Source organism: Triticum dicoccoides, chromosome 3A (assembly GCF_002162155.2).
Source record: "Triticum dicoccoides isolate Atlit2015 ecotype Zavitan chromosome 3A, WEW_v2.0, whole genome shotgun sequence".
Classification (NCBI taxonomy): Eukaryota; Viridiplantae; Streptophyta; class Magnoliopsida; order Poales; family Poaceae; genus Triticum; species Triticum dicoccoides.
The window spans coordinates 222,065,315-222,085,531 of record NC_041384.1 but is presented as its reverse complement, the minus strand read 5'-3'; the positions used below and the strand labels follow the sequence as shown (position 1 = coordinate 222,085,531).

Sequence of the window (20,217 nt, the reverse complement as noted above, 5' to 3'; positions counted from 1 at the left end):
ATCTATTTTATGAAGTGAGCGAATTTGTTTTTTCAATTGAGTGAAATCGGTTTATTTAAAGAACTGCAATGAGTTATTCAAAACGAGTGAAATCAAATGAGTGAAGTTAGTTTGTAAGTTCCGTATTCCAGTTTGTGAATTTCTTTGAAACCATATATAACACTTATATGAAATAGTGAAACCTTTTGATGTTTTATGAAACTGATTTCGCAGATAATTGAAATATATACAAAAAATGTAGTTCAAATATATCCAAAATTGATCTTATTCTCAAGGTCTTCACACCACGAGTTCAAATATATAAAAAGTTTTAATAATGAACTTTTGGTTGATATGAATAGTTAAAGATCTGAGAATGAAAATAAAATGCATGTTCAGTGTATGTGGAGATATAATATTTTAACATGCATGCAATGATGAAAAGCGGTGCTTCGCTTGACACGTCATCTCTCTCCTGACAAAAATTGGAAAGACATACAAAGGGCCCACATATATTCTTTTTGTATTGCATTAACTTGTTCTATACCTCAAATAGCTGCACGAATCCCTAAAATTACATGGATGGCTGATTCTCCACCGGTACATCCCGTCACCGGTAAAAGAACTTATTCGGCAGCTCCCAGCCGTGCGCCGTCTCAACTCTCAAGCGCCGCTCGCCAGCGAAACCCGATCCAAGACAACAATACCTACTCCCAACCTTCTGTGGCGATGGCAGCACTGGCGAGGAGGGCGGGAGGATCCCCTGCGGCGGCGCTGTGGGCCGCGGCCAGGGGATTCGCGTCGGTCGGCTCCGACATCGTCTCCGCGGCGCCCGGCGTGTCGCTGCAGAAGGCGCGGTCCTGGGACGAGGGGGTCGCCACCAAGTTCTCCACCACCCCTCTCAAGGACATCTTCCATGTACCACGCTCCCTATACTCCCGCCTCTGTTTCCTCCCACCGCGCCCTGTCGTCTGATCCCTTCCTGTTTCTTTGTGTCTGCTTGCTTGCAGGGGAAGAAAGTCGTCATCTTCGGGTTGCCGGTAAGCTCTCTCTAGCTCACTGCCCTCGCCTAGCTTCGGTTCCTGTATACTCGGCCGTTTCGAAACCCTAATGAGTCTCAGCGGGGATTTTTTTCACACTAGTTGGTACTAGTCCAGAATTAGCATCAGGCGGTTATGGATTGAGTTCTTGCATGCTCCATTCGCACTAGGGGCCAGTTCTTTTGGCAAATTAAAATATAAGCCGCTTCCTCCCCAGCTTATCCCATAAACAGCATCTCTTATTAATTGGGGCTTTTAAACTAGTTACGGGATAACTAATTCAGAAGTCTCAACAAAATTTATGAGCGGCTTATTTTTTTAAGCTGGGAAGAGACAACTTATTTTTTAAGCTGCCCAAAAGAACTGGCCCTAGAAGTATGAGAAACTGTGAATAGGTAGGCAGGCCATTGGCTAGATCAGGAAAAATGAATGCTGAAACATTATTGTTGGACTGCGAATTAGTGTGCTTGCGCTTTGTGCTGAATGGCATTTTAGTGCCAATCGTTCAAATTCATTGATAACTCTGTATCCCTAAACGATGATTTCTGGCTGCATCCACTAGGATTGTATGCTTGCTCCATGATGGTTCCGTGTTCCGCCTTTTCCTTGATAACTATATTGTAGACTCACTCTCTCCTGGTATGATTAATTGCTCATATAGTTGACAGCTATCTTTGTGATATATTTCAGGGTGCATACACAGGAGTATGTTCGCAGTCCCACGTTCCTAGTTACAAGAACAACATTGATAAGTTGAAAGCAAAAGGGATCGACTCTGTTATCTGTGTAGCTGTAAATGATCCCTATGTGCTGAATGGATGGGCAGAAAAATTACAGGCAAAAGATGCAGTGAGTAACTACTCTCAATTTTTTTTTATGGAATACAATTTTGATTTAGCACAGAATAACGGAATGGCATACAGGCATTGTAGTGTGCATAACTGCATATCGAAGTATTGTCAACTGAGTCATGAGATAGGACTATATTCCTTCAAGTTTGGCAGTCCTGTTTTGGTTTTCCTCCATAACGCATTCTTCATGTTACCATACGCCCTCCCTACTACCTGTCAGTCATAGTAAATGATCCATAACAGTCGTGCACAAAATCATTTGCGAGCCACTTTATGAGTGCAAATTCAACTCACATGTTTTTTTTTAGTCTAACTTTCATATGTTCTGCTGAATGATTTCAATCTGTATTTTATGGTAATGAGGGTCAGAAATGTGTTAGAATTGTATGGATGCCAGCCTAGATAGTTATTGCACATAGATGTTCTGAGATTTCTAGCCCATGCGGTTGGATGCTATGTTAGACATTTTCAAGAATCAAGATCATGCGAACATTTATTTTAACCATCTGCCATGATTCTGGAATACTATTATCAGATTGAGTTTTATGGTGACCTTGACGGGAGCTTCCACAAAAGCTTGGATTTGGAAATAGATCTCTCTGCTGCTTTGCTTGGTCGACGCTCCCACAGGTAATTATACTTCTGCCGACTCTTCTAATATTCTTTAAAATCAATTAAGCCATGATGTAAATGATGTCAGCTACTTAGAACTCTTCTTTAGTTTATGTGGCGTGCAGTGCAACCTCTCTTACTGCTGAGCTTTAGGTTAGTGGTTCTGTAGTTTTGTAAGTTATGCCTTTGTTTACAGAATTGGATATATTGGTGCTTGATATCATGGGATTAAATTTAGAACTATACATGCTGCGAAAGGATTTTAAGCTATTTCTGGGAGATATTTTTCAGTATTTGGTAGCTTGTCTTAAGTCAGGTAGCATCGACTGTCATTTTTTTTCTTGTTTTTGTTAGTGTCGATGGCATTAGTGAATTAGTGAGCACCCATCTAGCGATGGGAGATGCTGGATTTTGAATGGTTTGATGATAGGATAGCCTCAGCATGACATTGAGAATTGTTAATTTACTCTTGTCCAACACTGTTGAACTGTCATGACTAGAAAATCCAACAATTAAAATTTGCATGGCTGCCAATCCCAACAAATAACTACTCGCGAATTAGGACACCCTTAGGTGAATCACTTCCACACCTTTTTGGAGCATAACTTGCTATAGCTATATTATCTTTCCTACTTTTGTAGTGATGGGGTTGGAGTTGGTGATGAGTACATATGTGGGACCACACAAAGAAACAAATGCAATTCTATCCACATATGGGACTAGCAACCTTCCAAGAGACATAAATAAACAAATGTTACTTTTACTTTGTGTACCTGTCCCAAATAAAAAAAATACACTGCTACCCTAATATGAAAATAACACTTTTGCAGAAATGCAAATTATAAATATAAGTATGTGACTCCAACTCAAAATCATGGACTTTATTTTAGTTTCTCTTCCCAACCAATTCTTCCAGTTCTAATCTCATAGCGGAAGAGAGCGAACAAATTGCAATGTCAACTTGGCGATAGATGTTGCCCTCCTACCTAATCCACACTCTTGTGTATTCAACTTACTTCTCGTTATCTATTACCTCCGTTCATAAATAAGTGGCGTGGTTTTAATTCAATTTATGAACGGAGGGAGTATTTGTTTGGTTCTTGCAAACTAGAACATGCTTCAGCATGCCCACAAAAGAAAAGAAATGGAACATGCTTTAGCAGCATCCAGCTGTTTGACCTCTTTGTAGTGAGAATTTTGTTGAAGTGCTGATCCACCATGCGGTGAGATGTTATGTTTCTCTTCGTTGCTAAAGAGTGCTACATATCCATTCTTGAGCATCACATCACTGATCGGACCACTTCCTCTCATGAGTAGAATGGTGGTGGAAGTACTTACTGTTCATGATGATATAAACTGGTGTATTGGTAACTGATTGAAAGATGTTTTTTTGACCTGTACCATTTTAGGTGGTCGGCCTTTGTCGATGATGGGAAGATCAAGGCATTCAACGTTGAGAAAGCCCCTTCTGACTTCAAGGTTTCTGGTGCTGAGGTGATCTTGGATCAAATCTGAGCTGATCGGTAATCGGTGCTCTGTTTTGCTTTTGTGATGCAAATAAGTGACAGCTCGAGAATCTGTGTGAAGATGTTGCTGTCTGTCGTGCTAGTTCCAGGACAGTCATTTTGCTGCTGCAAATCTTTATTTCTTTTGTTCCAGAACAGTCATCGAATTAGTCACCGGTTCGTGTATGCGACAGTTTCTGTTATTTGGCGTTTGATGAAGAGCTGTGCTCGCGTGCAGGTAATCTGAGAACGAGCGGGTGTTTATTTTGTCCTCTTGTTGTCGCATTGGCTGAACCGGCCTTGGACCATATAACATACGTAGACCAAACACTAGTAATTTGCTGGTTAGTCTGTTCAAACGCAAGATGAGACATTTAGTGTAGCGGATTTGTATATTCATATGTTAGGCAGCTTCCATGAGCCTTCCATGTGAAGGCAAGATATTTTCTGGGTTGTTCGGTGCTGGGAGGCTCAGCTAAGAGTTGGTGCACATGGCAAAGTATTTTTCTAATACGAAGGAGTTTGACCTACTGAATGAAGGTTTAATCAAAACGAGAACATGATCTGAGAACGGCCCGTGTGTCAAGGGAAGTTGTTGAGGAAGCCAAGGAGGTCATTCCAATGCCGTCCTCAAATCGCCCGTAAACGTCGAGACACGTTGAGCGGTTCAACGCCGTCCTCAAATGTTAATGGAGCAATCCACACATCCGGATTTCATCAAACTGGAAGTAAAGCTGGCAGAGGTTTGAGAGAGTCCAGACAGCCGCCCTGTAGAACACCGAACACCTGTCCCACACAAAACCCCATCTCGGAGCTCTTTTCCTCCACTCAGTCCCTTCCCCTTGATCTACTTTGGTCGCCGCCCAGTTCTAGTCGGACCACCGCTGCTCCACCTAGGTGCCTTGTACTTTGCCATCTTTGCATCCCCTTACCCGTTCGTGTGCAGGTATTGTGCGCCCCCTTCCGACGCTGTTCATGGCGGACACCACACCTGACAAGTGTTCGGTCAAATGCTATTGAGATTTTTTTGACTTTCTCCTTGTTTAACATGGAGTAAGCATGATGTCGGGGTTACTCCGTGAGGGAGGACGCATTGTTGTGCGACGCGTGGTTGGCCACAAGCGCGGGGTTTGTAGGCATGAAGAAAACAGGTACCAAAATTTGACAACATGTGCATTTTTGGTTTCATGAGTACAAGCACCCCGCGACATTTGGATGTGATAAACGATCGCAGTGCGAAGTTGCTACTCCATCGGTTGCATACCATTTCAAACTCCATCATAAAGTTTTGAAGTGCGATTGTACAAGTGGAGACAAGGTAGCCACTAGAAGCGTCAATCATGGAGATCGTAAGTTTTGCTTCTTATTTCTCCAGGTGTTGGTCAATTTATTTATTCACTCAATGTTGCAACTTGATGATCACGTCATTGTATAGCCCGGACGTGCAACCACGATGTACTATAGAATGGAGAGCAAGCCCTTCACATTGATTCATTGTTAGATGAAGTTCGAGGCGCATCCCAATTGGGAGAACATGTGGCGATAAAGAAGGTTAAGCTCAAGGAGGAAAGGAAGCTGAAGCCTGCAAGAAAGCACTCCAGGAAGCGTAGAGCTGAAGAATCTTGCGAATGCAGATTCAGATTGATTCTTAAATTCTTGCCCATGCCATTGATCATGACATTTGTTGATTCTTACGATGTTATCTTTCTTTTGAGAATATTTTTTCAAATTTCTCATATTTTAAAGTCTCGTATTGCCCATAGCCTGTTATAATTTTGCCAAGTTCGTTCCCCACCAGTCCCTCCATGAAATCTAATCATGCATACTTTTTGTGCTCCCTTCCTAGAGCCAGTTTGTCTATGGTGTGCGGTGGATACACATGTGCAAGGTTGTCTGGATTTTTTTGCTCTTTTTAATAGAAAATTAGATTCATCATTACTTGCATTCTTTGATGTGAGAAAACTTTAAATCTCACTAAGGCCTATGCTTTTTTTCACCAAGGACTATGGTTCATCCCAACGACAAAACACTAGGATGATCTTGAGTTTCAGCGTATCCACGCTCTGAAACTTAGCCAAATATATATTTCCAACTTTTCTCTGGTGCTCCCTATGGTGCCGATCCACTGCAACCCTTCCCCGCCACGACAATGACTTCTTAGACTGGCTCTCATCTACTGTTCTTGGCGTGCTCACTTGTCTTCGACCCGGACTTGCCACCCTCCTCATCCTTACTTCATGGCGCATTTGTAAGCACCACAATGGCTACGTCTTCATCATAGTGGCTGATCCGAATCATCAAGGAGGAAGCTTGCTCTTGGGTTCGTTCGGGAGCTTTAGGACTAGCACATCTGACCCCCGAATGTAGGCGATTGTTTTTCGGGGCCGCGCACCCCTTTGTTCTTTTAGTGCTGGCAGTCACACATGCTTGTGTGATGCTTTATGTACTTATTGTACCCTAACTCTTTTAGCAATGAAATGATACTCAAAGCTTTTTTGTATTTGCGATAAAATATTTCCAAGTTTCAAAAATAAATCGAAAAAACCCACGCAAATAGGCATCGAGTTGAAACTTACTCATATAAATTTTACAAAACAATATGGTGTCTTGCAAACTGAATGAAAAATTGAGGAAACAAGAATACTACTCAAATGTAGTGGGAAAAATCATATCTTATGAACCAAATAACATCTCTTTTATTATAGCATTTGAGATACATGTTATTTTATTTCCTATAACTTCCCTATTAATGTGATATTACTATCCAATAAACTAAAGGAAGCCCTATTTTATGTTGGCACCCTTTGGCTTTGCCCAGGGATGGATTTCAATGATTATGAGATGTGTCACAACTGCAAATTATTCAGTAAAGCTTAATGGGGGTGTTACATTTGAGTAGGTTAACCCCCAATGTCCGATCTGTATGGGAGGGGCTGAGGATATGCGACATCTAATGTTTACGTGCCAGTGAGCAAAAGAAGCGTGGTGTTCTTTGGGTCTTTGGGAGATCATTGACAAAGCACTTGTTGTTGACAAATCGGGATCGGTCACCCTTGAGGAACTGATCCGGGGTTGTGGAAAGTCACCAATCCTAGGTATGAAGCACTTGAAGGAGACGGTCGCAGTCGGGCTTTCTTTATCTCGTGGCAGTGGCGCCAGGCTGTCAAGTGCGAGTATGTTGCACCAGCTCCGAGTTCTACTTTTACGATTCATGCAATACCGTTAAAGTTCAACATCAGAACAAGATCTTCTGAACCACATGAAATGATAAGGAAGAAACCTCCAAGAGCTACAAGTTGAATATAGATTCCTCCTACTTTGAGAGCGATTTGGGTGGTTCGGGAGCAGTTGACAGAGATGATAAAGGAGAGGATGTAGTAGGGACAACGATGATGCTTACCCATCCATTAGACCTGAAAGTGTGTTATATCGACTAGAGGGGGGTGAATAGGCGATTTTTATGAAAGTCTTCAAAACATGGAAGTTTCGAAGACAAATGATAGAAATGAACCTATTTCCATGCAGCGGAAGATAGACTACACTAGACAGACAATAGTCAAGCATTCAATGAAGTGAAACCACACTGACTAATAGTAGCCAGGCAGTAAGGATCAGGTACACAGTGAAGACAAATAGATAAAGCAAATAGGTACTGACTTTACAAGAGCCAACTGTAAATAAAGAGATGAGAAGGATAGAACTAGTGTGCGTGACGAAGACAAAGGTTTGGTAGACCAGTTCCAACTGCTGTGACAGTTGTATGTCTGGTTAGGGCGGATAGGTATTTAAACCCGAGGACGCTCAGTCTCGGACACTTAGTCCTGAGCACACAGCTCAGAACACTTAGTCCTCTCTGTATTCCCCTTGAGCTAAGGTCACACAGACCTCGCTCAATCACTCTGGTAAGTCTTCAAGGTAAACTTCCAAACCTTCACAGACTTCATTCACCGGCGATCCACAATGACTCTTGGATGCTCAGAACGCGACGCCTAACCGGCTGGAGGATTCACAGTCCTCAAGTGTAATAAGTCTTCAGATCACACAGACAAGAAGACTTAAGTGATGCCTAACACTCTTTCACTACTGGAATCTGGCACTTTGCCATCTGCCATGGCAGATGGCAAAGGCATGGTCGGCGGATGGCAAAGGCTTTGCCATCTGCCAGCAGATGGTAAACAGTTTGTCTGAAACCCTGCCGGTAAAGGCTTCTTTGCCGTCTGCTGGCTGATGGCAAAGAGCCTGTGCCTTTGCCATCAGCTGGCAGATGGCAAAGCCTCTTAACGGGGTTAGCCCCGTTAGATGGCTAACGGCATACTTTGCCATCTGCCATGGCAAAGTGACTATAATGCCCTATTTAATTTTTTTTTCTTATATCAATTTATTTTCACAGAAAATCAAACATAAATATATTTATATGACCAATATAGCATATTCAACACATATTACCAATAGTCATGAACACATATATATCCAACACATGTTACCAATAGTAGCAAGTTTCATCCGTACATATACATAGTTTCATCAATATTACACAGTTTCATCCATAGGTAGCAAGTTTCACAAGGTCAAAACAAAAATTAAATACAAGCACTCCATCAACCCAAGCTTACGTGATCTTAAGCAAATCTGTAAAATGGGAAAGAAGAAAGTTAGAAGAAGAAGTCTAGAAGAAGAAGATTATTATGATGCAACTAAAATGTGAAGATTATTATGATGCAACTTATATCTATAAAATAGGTCATTTTGGAGCTAAGTATGGTTCTTATGTCATTTTTGAGCTAGCTAAGCATACTAAGTCATTTTGGTGTAAAACATGCTAAGGTCATTCTAGAGCTAAGTAAGGTTATTATGTCATTTTGGAGCTAGCTAAGCATGTGAAGTCATTTAGGAGCTAAAATATGTCATTTCTTAAGCATATTATGTCATTTTAGAGTTTGACCAAGTTTATAGGAAAAAATATGAACATTTACAATAACAAATCTATATGATGTGAAAGTATATTCAATAATGAATCTAATTGTATTGATTTTTTATTGTATATGTTAACATATTTGTCTAGAAACTTTATCATAGTTTACATAGTTTGACTTTGACCAAAGCTAATATGCGGAGTATATAAAAACAGAGGGAGTATTATGTTGGTAATAAATTATATTTCTTTAGTAAGTCAGAGATTCAAAATTGGAAGTATCTACACGAAAGTGCTTATGTGAGCTCGAGCTGCAGTGAGCCCGGAATCTGCACCACTAGGTTATATCGTGATCCGTGCAACATGTAGGTCCTGGTAAAGTCGTACTATGCTATTGCAGTATTTTTTAACAGATTGTGGCCCACACATCACATAGCGTGCAGGTAACTCCGCCAGTTACCGTTTAAATGGATCAGAAGCCCATGGATGGAATGAGCCGTCTTCGGTTAGATTCTGAGCTAACGGAGCTTATGAGCCAATAAGTGTTAGCTACCGGTTGGACCTACCAATCTTCACCAGTACTGCATTTACTAGTTCGACTAACTCAGAAAGCAAAAGCACCGTGCAGCTTTGTGTGGCTCCTGCACGGTTGGGCTACATGGATTTTGAAATTAGAAGCTACTAAAAATAGCCACCCCAATTAAACTCAGCAACACCATAATGCCAAAAAAAAACTCACAAACCAAAAGTATGCAACACAATTTTATTAAGCTCGAAGGAAGACATCAGCAAAGCTGGGAACCACTCATACATCTCTGAATGTGCACTGACAACAATGATACAGTTTCCCTCAACTTCAATGAATTGGCAGAGCTCTTGCCTTAACCGTAAAAATATGGGCACCATATTGAGAGCTAAACTCCACAACACATTAGCCTCTGGAAGATATCAAGTACAAGCAAAAGTAACAAAAACATTCAAGTTCGCTGCAAGAAAATTGATAACATTAAATGGAAGTTCACCTAGATGGCTAGATCCATGTTAACTTTTGAATTGTTGATATCAAATGTAAAAGGTCCAAGAATATACACAACTGGGCACTGGCACACCAAACATTGTCATTAGCAAAAAGACCGAAAAGATAAACATCCTATGGAGAAACATTGATGCAATCCTCCAAAAATTGGTTAACACCAAATTTCAATGGATGCATGCTTGACATGGAGACACCTTCGTTCGAATATGTTGGCAAACAAAAAACAAAATTGTATAGTGGGAAAAATTGATCAGGCTAAGGCAGAAGGATGCAGATGCTGCTCAGGGATAAGTGATTCGGAAAAAAATAATCCTCACTGAGGATCTTGCATACATAACTGGATTACCTATATTATTAAAGGCGATAGAAATATTTTTTCTATGACAACAAATTCAAATCTAACCTGAGAGGACAGAGCACACACCAGTGAAAACCAAGATTAAGAACACAAATAATAAAATAAAATAAAATAAAGCAAAGCACGAGTAGTTGGTTGATGGCCTGCTTGGCTTGGCCCATCTATTCACGCAAGAAATTATTAACATAGACAAATTAAATATGACCCAAAAAGTAATTGCTTTACTTAAGACTAAAAAAATGTTATAGTTTAGTAGATCTTAAGCACCCAGTTTTACGACGACCACTTCCTATACATTTTTGTGCTCCAAGTTCACAATGACATGGCCCAACTAAAGCTCCTGCTTGTTCTTGTTCTATTTCTTATCTGGCAAACCATCTCATATCTCCAAAATACTGACTAAAATATACAAACATATGCAGAACAAATAATCACCACATCACACGGGCAGAAGAAAACACATACCTTAGTACTAGTCGATGAAGATGTTAGATCTTTGCACGAGTGCCCATGTACCTTGTAGAGTGGACATTGTCAGACTTGAAGTGCTTGCGCCGCGCTTGCATCAGCCCACATAGCAGGGGCCACTGCTTGCGCCGCGCTCGCGGGCACTGCTCTGCCACTGTCTCAAGCACCAGACACAAGCCCCGCCGCGAGCAGCCGACCAAGATGCAGAATCTTTGCATTAGTGCTGCGTTGAGGTGTGCAGTTCATCTAGTAAATTAAAGGCATAGTATAAATTGAGCAATATGCGGGAAAAAACATCAGTTCATGTACTTGCAATGAAGATTATGAATTTGAAACATCAGTTCAGCCACTTCACACTCACAAAATTCTAGTACTAAACATAAATTTAAAAATACGTCTACAATTCATTTCCCTAAATGAACTAAGCCTCAGTTCGAAGCTTCAAATGCATGAATTTTGGGGAAGCATGGACTGTTTCATGGATAAAGCACACAAGAATTGGCACGAGGGCGGTGACTGAACATTTTTGTAGTGGTAAAGTCATGCCTAAATATTTCTTACGTTTTCCTCTCTGAAATTTCCATCTCCTTCACCTTTCATCAACGTTGCAGGCGCGACAGAACACAGAGGCCGGTGACCATGGCAGCGACACGATCGAGTGTTCTCAACTATTGGTTTTCCTTGTAAAAATTTCAATCAATAAAATTCAGATTTTTCTAACACCAATTTCAGACAGGCAAATAACTAACTATAGGAAGAGCTTCAAATTAACAGTACCGCGCAGCCGCACACGATCTCTCACATGCATTTTGTTCGGTTCACATTTAGTCTGCTCTTTCCATATCTGATGCCAAAATCTTTTTCCCAATAGTACAGATTGTAGAAATCATATGCCTCACCAAGAGTGTCAAAACTCGTGCCTATCTTCGGTACAATGACAATCTCGCTAGGCTCCTTTGCAAAACACCGAATTGCTCTCTCCAGTGGTGAAATCCTATAAGGGCTTGGGACTCTACCTAGTGCGGCAGCCCCAACACGCACTCTGCAATGCCATGAAAACATATCCACAGAATCAAATCCCCTTTTTATAGTTTGACAATTAAAATGGGTGTATGTCTCGCAGCAGATCACAACGAGTTCAAGACTATGGATTTGTCATTGCATATGTAGGCAGGTTCTAAGTAGTTTATGGACAAAATCATTAATTGAATGCATCTTTTTTTCCATGGGTCTCTGCCTAGCGCGACAAGGATATGTACATGCAGTCAACTATGGCCATACAGTCAAATCTGAGTCTAATCTTTTTTTCCACTAAATGTATCTCTACAATCTAGATTTAATCATAATTGCAACGCACTGACGAAGAGCATATGCAGGTTCTAAGTAGTTTGTAGAAAAAATCATTTACTGACAGGGGCTATGTACATACAGTGAACTATCACCATACAGTCAAATCTGATTCTAGTATTATTTTTTCCTGAATGTATGTCTATATTCTAGATTTAATCATATAGGCAAGGCACTGAGCCACTGACTAAGAGCATCCCTTTGCGTCCACCCAGGTGTTTTCGGATCCACCTGCTCAATCGACTGCTCTGAAGCTTGGCCCTTGTCTGCACTTCCTGCTTCTCGACCAACGCCCTCTGTGCAGACCTGCCCGTCTGCACTTGATGCTGTCCTGGCCGGAAACTCGCACACCGGCGGCGTCGTCACCGGTTAATGAAGAGGCTCCATCCCGGTGAACGTCCTCTAGCAGAGTTCTACTTCTTGCACATTTAGCCAGCAGGAAAAAAAATTAGATCTTTGTACAAACCCTAGCACTAAATGGCCACTAATGGGCATCAAGGACAGAGCAGATCCGTACCTATTAATCAGCTGCGTCAAAAGACTCCATGTCGCCCGAGCTCCAAGTCGCGCCTGTCGCCGGTCGCCGGATGTATGGCCGCCGCTTGGTTGAGCTCAACAATGGAGGATCCACAAACGGGAGGTAGGAGATAGCCCCGTAACCGCCCCGCGCACTGCAGTTACTACGCGCATTGCCGGCGTTTGCCGGAAAACATCCCGAGCTTCCCGCCAATTTGACTTGTTCCTTGTCGATCTTCCCGCCAAGGCCCGACGCGAGATCTAGGGCTCCCGACTTGGACATGGCGGCGGCGGCGTCGCTTGCAGCAGGGAGCGACGGGGCCGGCGACAGGGTGGCGGGTGAGGGCCGGCGACGGGGCGGGGAAGGGCCGGCGACGGGGTGGGGGAGCGACGGCGACGGGGCGGGGGAGCGACGGCGACGAGGCGGGGGAGTGACGCGGCCGGCGACAGGGCGGGGGAGCGACGGGGCTGGCGACAGGGTGGCGGCGGCCGAGCCTAGAGCGCCATCGACGGGGACAGTGTGGATGAGATGCGAAGTTTTTTTTACCTGGATGGGTGGGGAGAGAGGGAGGGGATAACCCCACAGTTTTTTTACCTGGAAAAAATAACCCCATCTCTTTGCCATCTGCCAGCAGATGGCAAAGAATCTTTGCCGTCTGCTGGCAGATGGCAAAGAGGTGGGGCTGGTACGCCGTTACATTTTTGACGGCCATAGGATTTGCCAACCTCTTTGCCATCTGCTGGCAGATGGCAAAGATTGTTTGCCATCCACTAGCAGATGACAAAGAATTGGCTGATGGCAATCATGTTCTTTGCCGTCTGTCAGTTCTTTGCCATCTGTTTTTTATAAGCAGATGGCAAAGACGTTCTTTGCCATCAGTTGGCAGATGGCAAAGAGCTGGCTGATGGCAAATTCCCTGTTTCCAGTAGTGTTTGGCTCTGGGTGGTTAGGGCTTTATCCTCTCAAGGAATTCTCTCTCAAAGGCTTCAAGGTGGGTTGCTCTCAAACGACAAAAGCCGTACTTTAACTCTGAGCAGCCAACCATTTATGGTTGTAGGGGGTGGGCTATTTATAGCCACTAGGCAACCCGACCTGATTTATCCGAAATGACCCTGGGTCACTAAGGAACTGACACGTGTTCCAACGGTCAGATTTCAAACACACACGGCAACTTTACTTGGGCTACAAACAAAGTTGACTTGTCCAACTCTGAACAAGATTCCCTCTCATAGTCTTCACTCGAAGACATAGGATTTTGGTTAAGCATCACTTTAGTCATTCTGACTGGTTTTCTTGGACCCCACTTAACAGTACGGTGGTTCCTATGACTCAACAAAGAAGAAAAAGAACTACGAAAGATCTAAGTCTTCGCGCTCCATAGTCTTCATGCAATGTCTTCTCTTGTCATAGTCTTCAAGGTGAATGTCTTCACTTACCACCTTTGACTTCAATGTCTTCATACATTTTTAGGGGTCATCTCTGGTAGGAAAACCGAATCAATGAGGGACTTCTACCTGTGTTATCCTGCAATTCTCACAAACACATTAGTCCCTCAACTAGGTTTGTCGTCAATACTCCAAAACCAACTAGGGGTGGCACTAGATGCACTTACAATCTCCCCCTTTTTGGTGATTGATAACAAACTAGTTGAAGTTTTCAACGGGGAATATAATATGTGAAATTGTAAAGGATAAGGAATTGTCTTCATAAGTTGCAAGGGCTCCCCCTGAAGATGTGCATATAAGTAATTTGCTTTTGGAATGCAAATGCACATGGCAGGTTGTACTTGTGGAGATCCTCTTCAACTTATGATGACAATTCATCATGCATGAAAGGTATGTGAAGATAATGACATGCATAATGAAAAATGGACGTCTGCAAAATGATCTAAGTGCGGAATTTATCGTCGCACATGCCGGATTTATCATCGCATCACAAAATAGCAAATAAGTAGCAGACGACCGTCGAGTTTAAGTGTTACAACTCAAAGAACCAAATGTATCAAAATGAGAGTTGTAAACACTAGGCAAAACATAAGGTAACCGCCCATATGGACCCACTTGAAGACTATCAAACTCATATGCTTCTCCTCCTTTTGTCAGTGAGGACCAAAAAGGTTGGAAGACATAGAGCATCTACTTGTTTCCATGAAGAGTAGTTGAAGCAACAGGGTCATCGCTGGTGTTCGGCGGTGCAGAAGAACTTGGGGTAGTGTCGAGGCGTGCAGAAGTAGGGGGCGGTGAAGTGGCATCATCTTCGTCCTCGATCACTCTGGCATTCATAGTTGCTGCAGAGGAAGAGAACTCAGAGTCTTCAAGAGATGAAGTTCGTCGCAGCACAACCCTTTGGGGAGGTGTGGAGTCAAACTTGAAACGTTCAGAGAAGCCATCCTCTTGAAGATCATCCTCAGAACACATAAGCGTCAGCCCTTTCCATGTACGCCGACAGGTTTCATGGGCAACAAAGGCATTCTTGGTGGCAAGATTGCGAATGCGGTTGACATCCACCAAGAGACTTTGCATTTGGCACTTCAGCCAGTCATGATGCCTATCATGTTTCTGATGAAGAGCAACCAGAAGCTCTCGGTCATTGAGAACACGAGATCGCTTCTTGGGTCGTTGGGCAATAGTGCTTTGATTTGCTTCAGTAAGAGCACGATGAGGTGCACGTGTAGTACCAGCCAGAGGATAAACACGAGTGACTGCTTCAACTCCTTCAATGTTCTGAGTGAAACTTTGATGTTCCGCATTCTAAAGACTAAGAGGTTCCTTGGCAGGCTCTGGATAAATGGCTTCAACGGACATATCCACATCAGGCAGAAAGATCCGATGATTGCGAGCAGATGGCTGATATGAGATAGCTAAGTGGAGTTTAATCAGCCGCATTATCCATGGAGCGTAGAACTTCAAGCCAAAAAGATCAGATCCTGATGCAGCAAGTTGGCGGATGAAGAAGTCTTGTGCATTGAAGCATTTGCCATCAAGAATATAGAAGACCAAAGTCTTCATTGCACCTTCCAGCTTTGCATGTGGAGAATGTCCTTTGATGGGCCAGAGAGTTCGCCTTATAATGTGATAGATGGTCCTTGACAGATACTCCAGGTCTTCAACAAAGAACTCCTTAGGATATGCAGCGTCTTGTGGCAAAGGCTTCATCATACTGAGTATCTGACTCATGTTCGGTTCAGGCTTCTGAAAGATGCTCTCCATAGCTTCACTGTGAAGCTGACAGCCAGGTTCATAGAGATCTCCAGGAGTGGGCAGACCAGTGAGCTCAATGATATCAAAGGCTTTGGCTTCGTGATGAACATTTCCTATCATCCACTCAAGGACCTAAGTCTTCGGATCTCTGTTGTAACCACGTATGTGAAGTGTCGCATAAAATTGGAGCAGCAACTCTTCGTTCCAGTGCTCTTGGTCGGTGACGAAAGGCAACAATCCAACCTCTTTGAAGCAATCCAGAGCTTCTTCCAAACAGGGCAGACCAGCTATTGCTTCGGTGTCAAGACGCATATGTGGAAAGATGCGACCTTGATTATACAGAATGTAGGAGTAATAGCTTCGCTGCGGATAGCTCCAGAACCGATCAGAAGATATTCGTTCCCTTGAGTAGGGGTTCTTGGAGCTATTGAAGAAGGTGTTGTCTGCTTTGAAGCCGTTGACATTAAAGGATCCAGGTGCTATTCCAGGACCTGGAAACCTGGGCAACCTTGGCATTGGCTTCTGTACTTGAGGCCTATGCTCAATATGATAGTCAAACTGAGGACCAGCAGCAGGCGCAGGAACAGAAGCAGTAGCATCATTGGCTTTGCTGACTTCTGGTTCTTGGGTTGGTGTAGGCTCCACATTTGCTTCAGCCATGACAACGTCAGTGGCTTCATTGGTGTTGGTGGTGGCAGCCTCAAGATTTTCTACCTCCACTTGATGAGCTGGAGGGTCGGGCACAGACATGTTCTCCTCGAGAACAGCTTCTTCAGTAGTTGGGGGAGTAGGGACACGTTCTTCTTCTTGGGTGTCATCGGCTGATGCAGCCGGAATGTCTTCAGCAGTTTTAGCCTCAGACTCGGAGACTTGAGACCTTGGTCCTTTGCGGAGCCTGCGTAACGCTGGCGACGCCTTTGGAGATGGAGTTGGCTGGGCCTCAAAGTTATCTTCTTCTTCTTGCCGGGGTGGTGTGACTTGTTGTTGTGGGTGATCATCCCATGATGCATCCTGAACAATTAGCGTCAGAGGACGACCAATGCTGATGAGTTCGCTGTGCGTAAGCACAGGCGATGATACCTGTTGGTGCTCGATCAGAGGAAGAACTACATCATCGTCAACATTGTCATGGTGACCAATGTCTTCAGCAGCGGTGGGATCAGCTGCTGGAATGTCTTCAGCTTCATGAGCCTCTGTGAAAGCAGGCTCATGGACAGTCAGTTGGCACTCTTGATGTTCAGCGGCAGGGCGAACCATGGAGATAGGTTCAACAATTAAGGGCTTTGTGGGAGCAGCCCGTTCCTTCTTGGTTTTCCGCTTCTTCTTGGAGGGAGCAGCAGCAAAGGCTTCAAGATGTTTCCTTTTTCTGGCTTCAGCCTCAGCAGACCTCGTCTTCTTCAGTTCTGAAGCGGTAGACCTGGCTTTTGGCTTCGAGCCAGTCATCCTGATTGGGAAGACAATGGGATGTGCTTCCTGCCTTGGTGCGTCGGGTTCGGCCATAGTGGACTTCTTCTTCTTCTTCTTCTGCTGCTTTGCAGCCATCTTGGGGTTGATGCCAGGACGCCCAAGGGCCTTGCGCTTCTCAGCCTCATTGTAGGCTTGCACATACTTGTCAGCCAGGCTCTTCATGCGCTCACAAGAACCTTGAGCTTCTTCACGCTTCTTGAGAAAGGCTTCTTTGAGCTCGTGTAGCATGATCTTGAAGTTCTTGACCTCTTGCACGCTGAGCTTGGCCATATGCTTCTTGAACTGAGCTTTCTCAAAGTCAAACTTCTGCTTCAGTTCAACGATGCGCTGGGCTATAACTAACTCTGAAGCAATGGCGCCATGGAAGGCAACACTGAGGCCAATGGGAAGTTGCAGATCTTCAAAGTTGAGGTTGGACGTGCGAAACCACTCATCGATAAAGTCGTGGATGATTGCCACGTCAAAGAGAGGCAAATTGTTGAAAATTTCTGCTTCTTCTTTGCTCTTGATCAGTTGCTCAAGAGCGTCATCTGCAAGATCTTTATCACTGGACAGATCAATGGCATCGTTGCACGGAATAGCAGCAGCAGACAGTTCTTGGCTGGTATATGGCAGAGGCATCTAGACTCTCGGAGGCTTGGAGATGCTTGACAGATCTTCAGACTGCACACTGTCTTCAGGAGGTGCAGTAGCCAGTGGCTTCGCTCATGAGATTTTTGGTGCTGAGGCAGGCTTTGAAGCTTTAGGCAGCTTTGGCTTCTGTGGCTTTGGAGTACGAGCTGGGGCTTCATCAGTGTCAGCCTCATCATCAGAATGATCCACTTTGGCACCTTGAACTGAGATGTGAGTGAGGAGGCCATCCAGGTTGTAGAAGGGCCCAACAAGATTGGGTTCAGCTTCGCGGGTGCCATCGGCACGGGGAGCAGAGGGACCGGGGTTGAAGTCTAGTCCCAATGACTTCTTATTCTGCTTCGCCGAATTCTGGGCAAACTGGAAGTTGCGCTTGAACAGATTGTCATCACGACACCATAGCACTGACGATGGGTCAGCATCCGCAGGCTGTGGTCCACGGACCATGCAGGGATAGAAGCCTTGTTCAATGGCTTCATCTCTGGACCTGGGTTGAAGATTTCTGTATAGGATGTCTCCCCATGGTCGCTTGATGGCATTTTTTTCAGCATATTCCTTTGTCACAAACCTGTACTTGAACCACTGTTCTGCCCAATATCATCGAATCCATTGGATTCGTGTCTTGCGCTGATTGTAATCCTCTTTTGGGTCTATCTTGTACAGTTCTGAGAGGTCATCGGGCAGATCTCTTGACGTTTCACCTCGACGCTTTCTGCCACCCTTCCTTGCTGATTTCTCTGCAGCCATGAACTTTAAACTGAATGGCTTCAATACATTCAAAGGCTTCAAGGGCTTTCGCTTGCTGGACAAACAGGAACTAGGTTCGGGAGAATTTATATGATGCTGTAAGAATTCTGCAAATGAATGCAGACTATGAGAACCAAGGGATTCTCCCACGGACATGTACCTGTGACAGCATTAAGGTGCGAGGGAAGGGGAAGAGGTCATATGCATTCTCAGAAGATTTTGAAGATAAATCAGTTTAGAAGACATTGACCTCATCGTGCGAAGACATTCACTCATAGATAAGGAGTTGGTTCCAGATTTGTACGAATCCACGGATCAGTACAAGTGAGGAATCTAACTACTTTGTGAAGCATAAGTGAACATACTAGGCATAATATGAGATGCAGTATGAAGTGTATCCAACATGTGTGAACAGAAACTGCTTGTGGTAAAAAGTGACGAATCTATAGGATCAAAGGGGCCATAAAAAGGAAGTTTTATTTACCACACAAGGAACTGCTAGATGGAGTGGAAGAGGAGGCCGAGCAGTTCGATCGTCCGTGCCCTAACTTGGCGACGGAGGACACCTACGGCGACGGCGGAGAAGACGATGTCCGCGGCCGGCGTGAAGACGGCGTCGGAGAGGTCGCGGCAGCTAAGCACTTCGTCGTCGGCGTCGTCGAGGGCTAGCGGTGGCGCTAGGGTTCGTGCGAGAGTGGAAGAAGGGATAATAACTGTGGTGAGGCGTGTATTTATAGGGACAGGGACGGCACATCGTTATTACACAGGTGCCCCTGGCGATTCACATCTGAAGAACACGTGGTCATCATGCAACATATCGGAGGTTGTTCCATGTTCCCACACACGCCTGGATTGTCGGGTGGTCGTTCCCACTTCTCCGGGTTTCAGGTGAAGGAATTAGCATTGAAAACGGACTTAATGTTTGTCTCTGTATCCTCTCCTGACAAGGACGCAGAGAAGACATTCGACAGTTTCAATAGAATGCATATGATTTGGAGAGATAGAGTTTAAGATAGAAAGCATAAAGAGGTTAGGGTCCGATCACATTCACTTAGTTCAAAAGATTCAACAAGAAGACATAGCTATAAGTGAATGCTGTAGAGGACAGAACACTAGTATATATATATATATATATGATCAACATAATGAAGATAATCATGAAGACATGTTGAGATTGAAGCCAAACCAAATTTGAAGACACAACAAATGTAACACCATGGGTAAAACACTTCAAACAGACGAATTTTGTGGTGGCGTTACCCACCGTATAGGAAGTATTAGACCCAGACACGGCGCACAATTATCGTGGCGCTCCGAAGTCAAATTCCACATTAATGTATTCACACTTAGAATATATGTCTTCATTGATTGAAGATATACTTTACTTCGTGTGTTGCACATCTAAGTCATCAATATGCATAAGTGTTAGGATGTGTGCCTGATCACAGGACATTTGAGGATTCCAAGATATTTAGCTCACACCGTAACTTGCAAAATCTCTTCTCATCCAAGGGCTTGGTGAAGATATCTGCCAATTGCTCTTCAGTG

General features: G+C 43.8%; 1 protein-coding gene across 1 annotated transcript; it reads left to right on the top strand.

Annotated features, from left to right (window-relative positions):
* Positions 1 to 610: 610 nt before the first annotated feature.
* On the top strand, positions 611 to 4,259 carry LOC119267942 (peroxiredoxin-2F, mitochondrial-like). Its single transcript, XM_037549400.1, has 5 exons — positions 611 to 897; positions 990 to 1,019; positions 1,710 to 1,868; positions 2,406 to 2,500; positions 3,892 to 4,259. Exons 1-5 carry the CDS (start codon positions 709 to 711, stop codon positions 3,995 to 3,997), a joined length of 579 nt encoding a protein of 192 aa, XP_037405297.1. The 5' UTR covers positions 611 to 708; the 3' UTR covers positions 3,998 to 4,259.
* Positions 4,260 to 20,217: the final 15,958 nt, after the last annotated feature.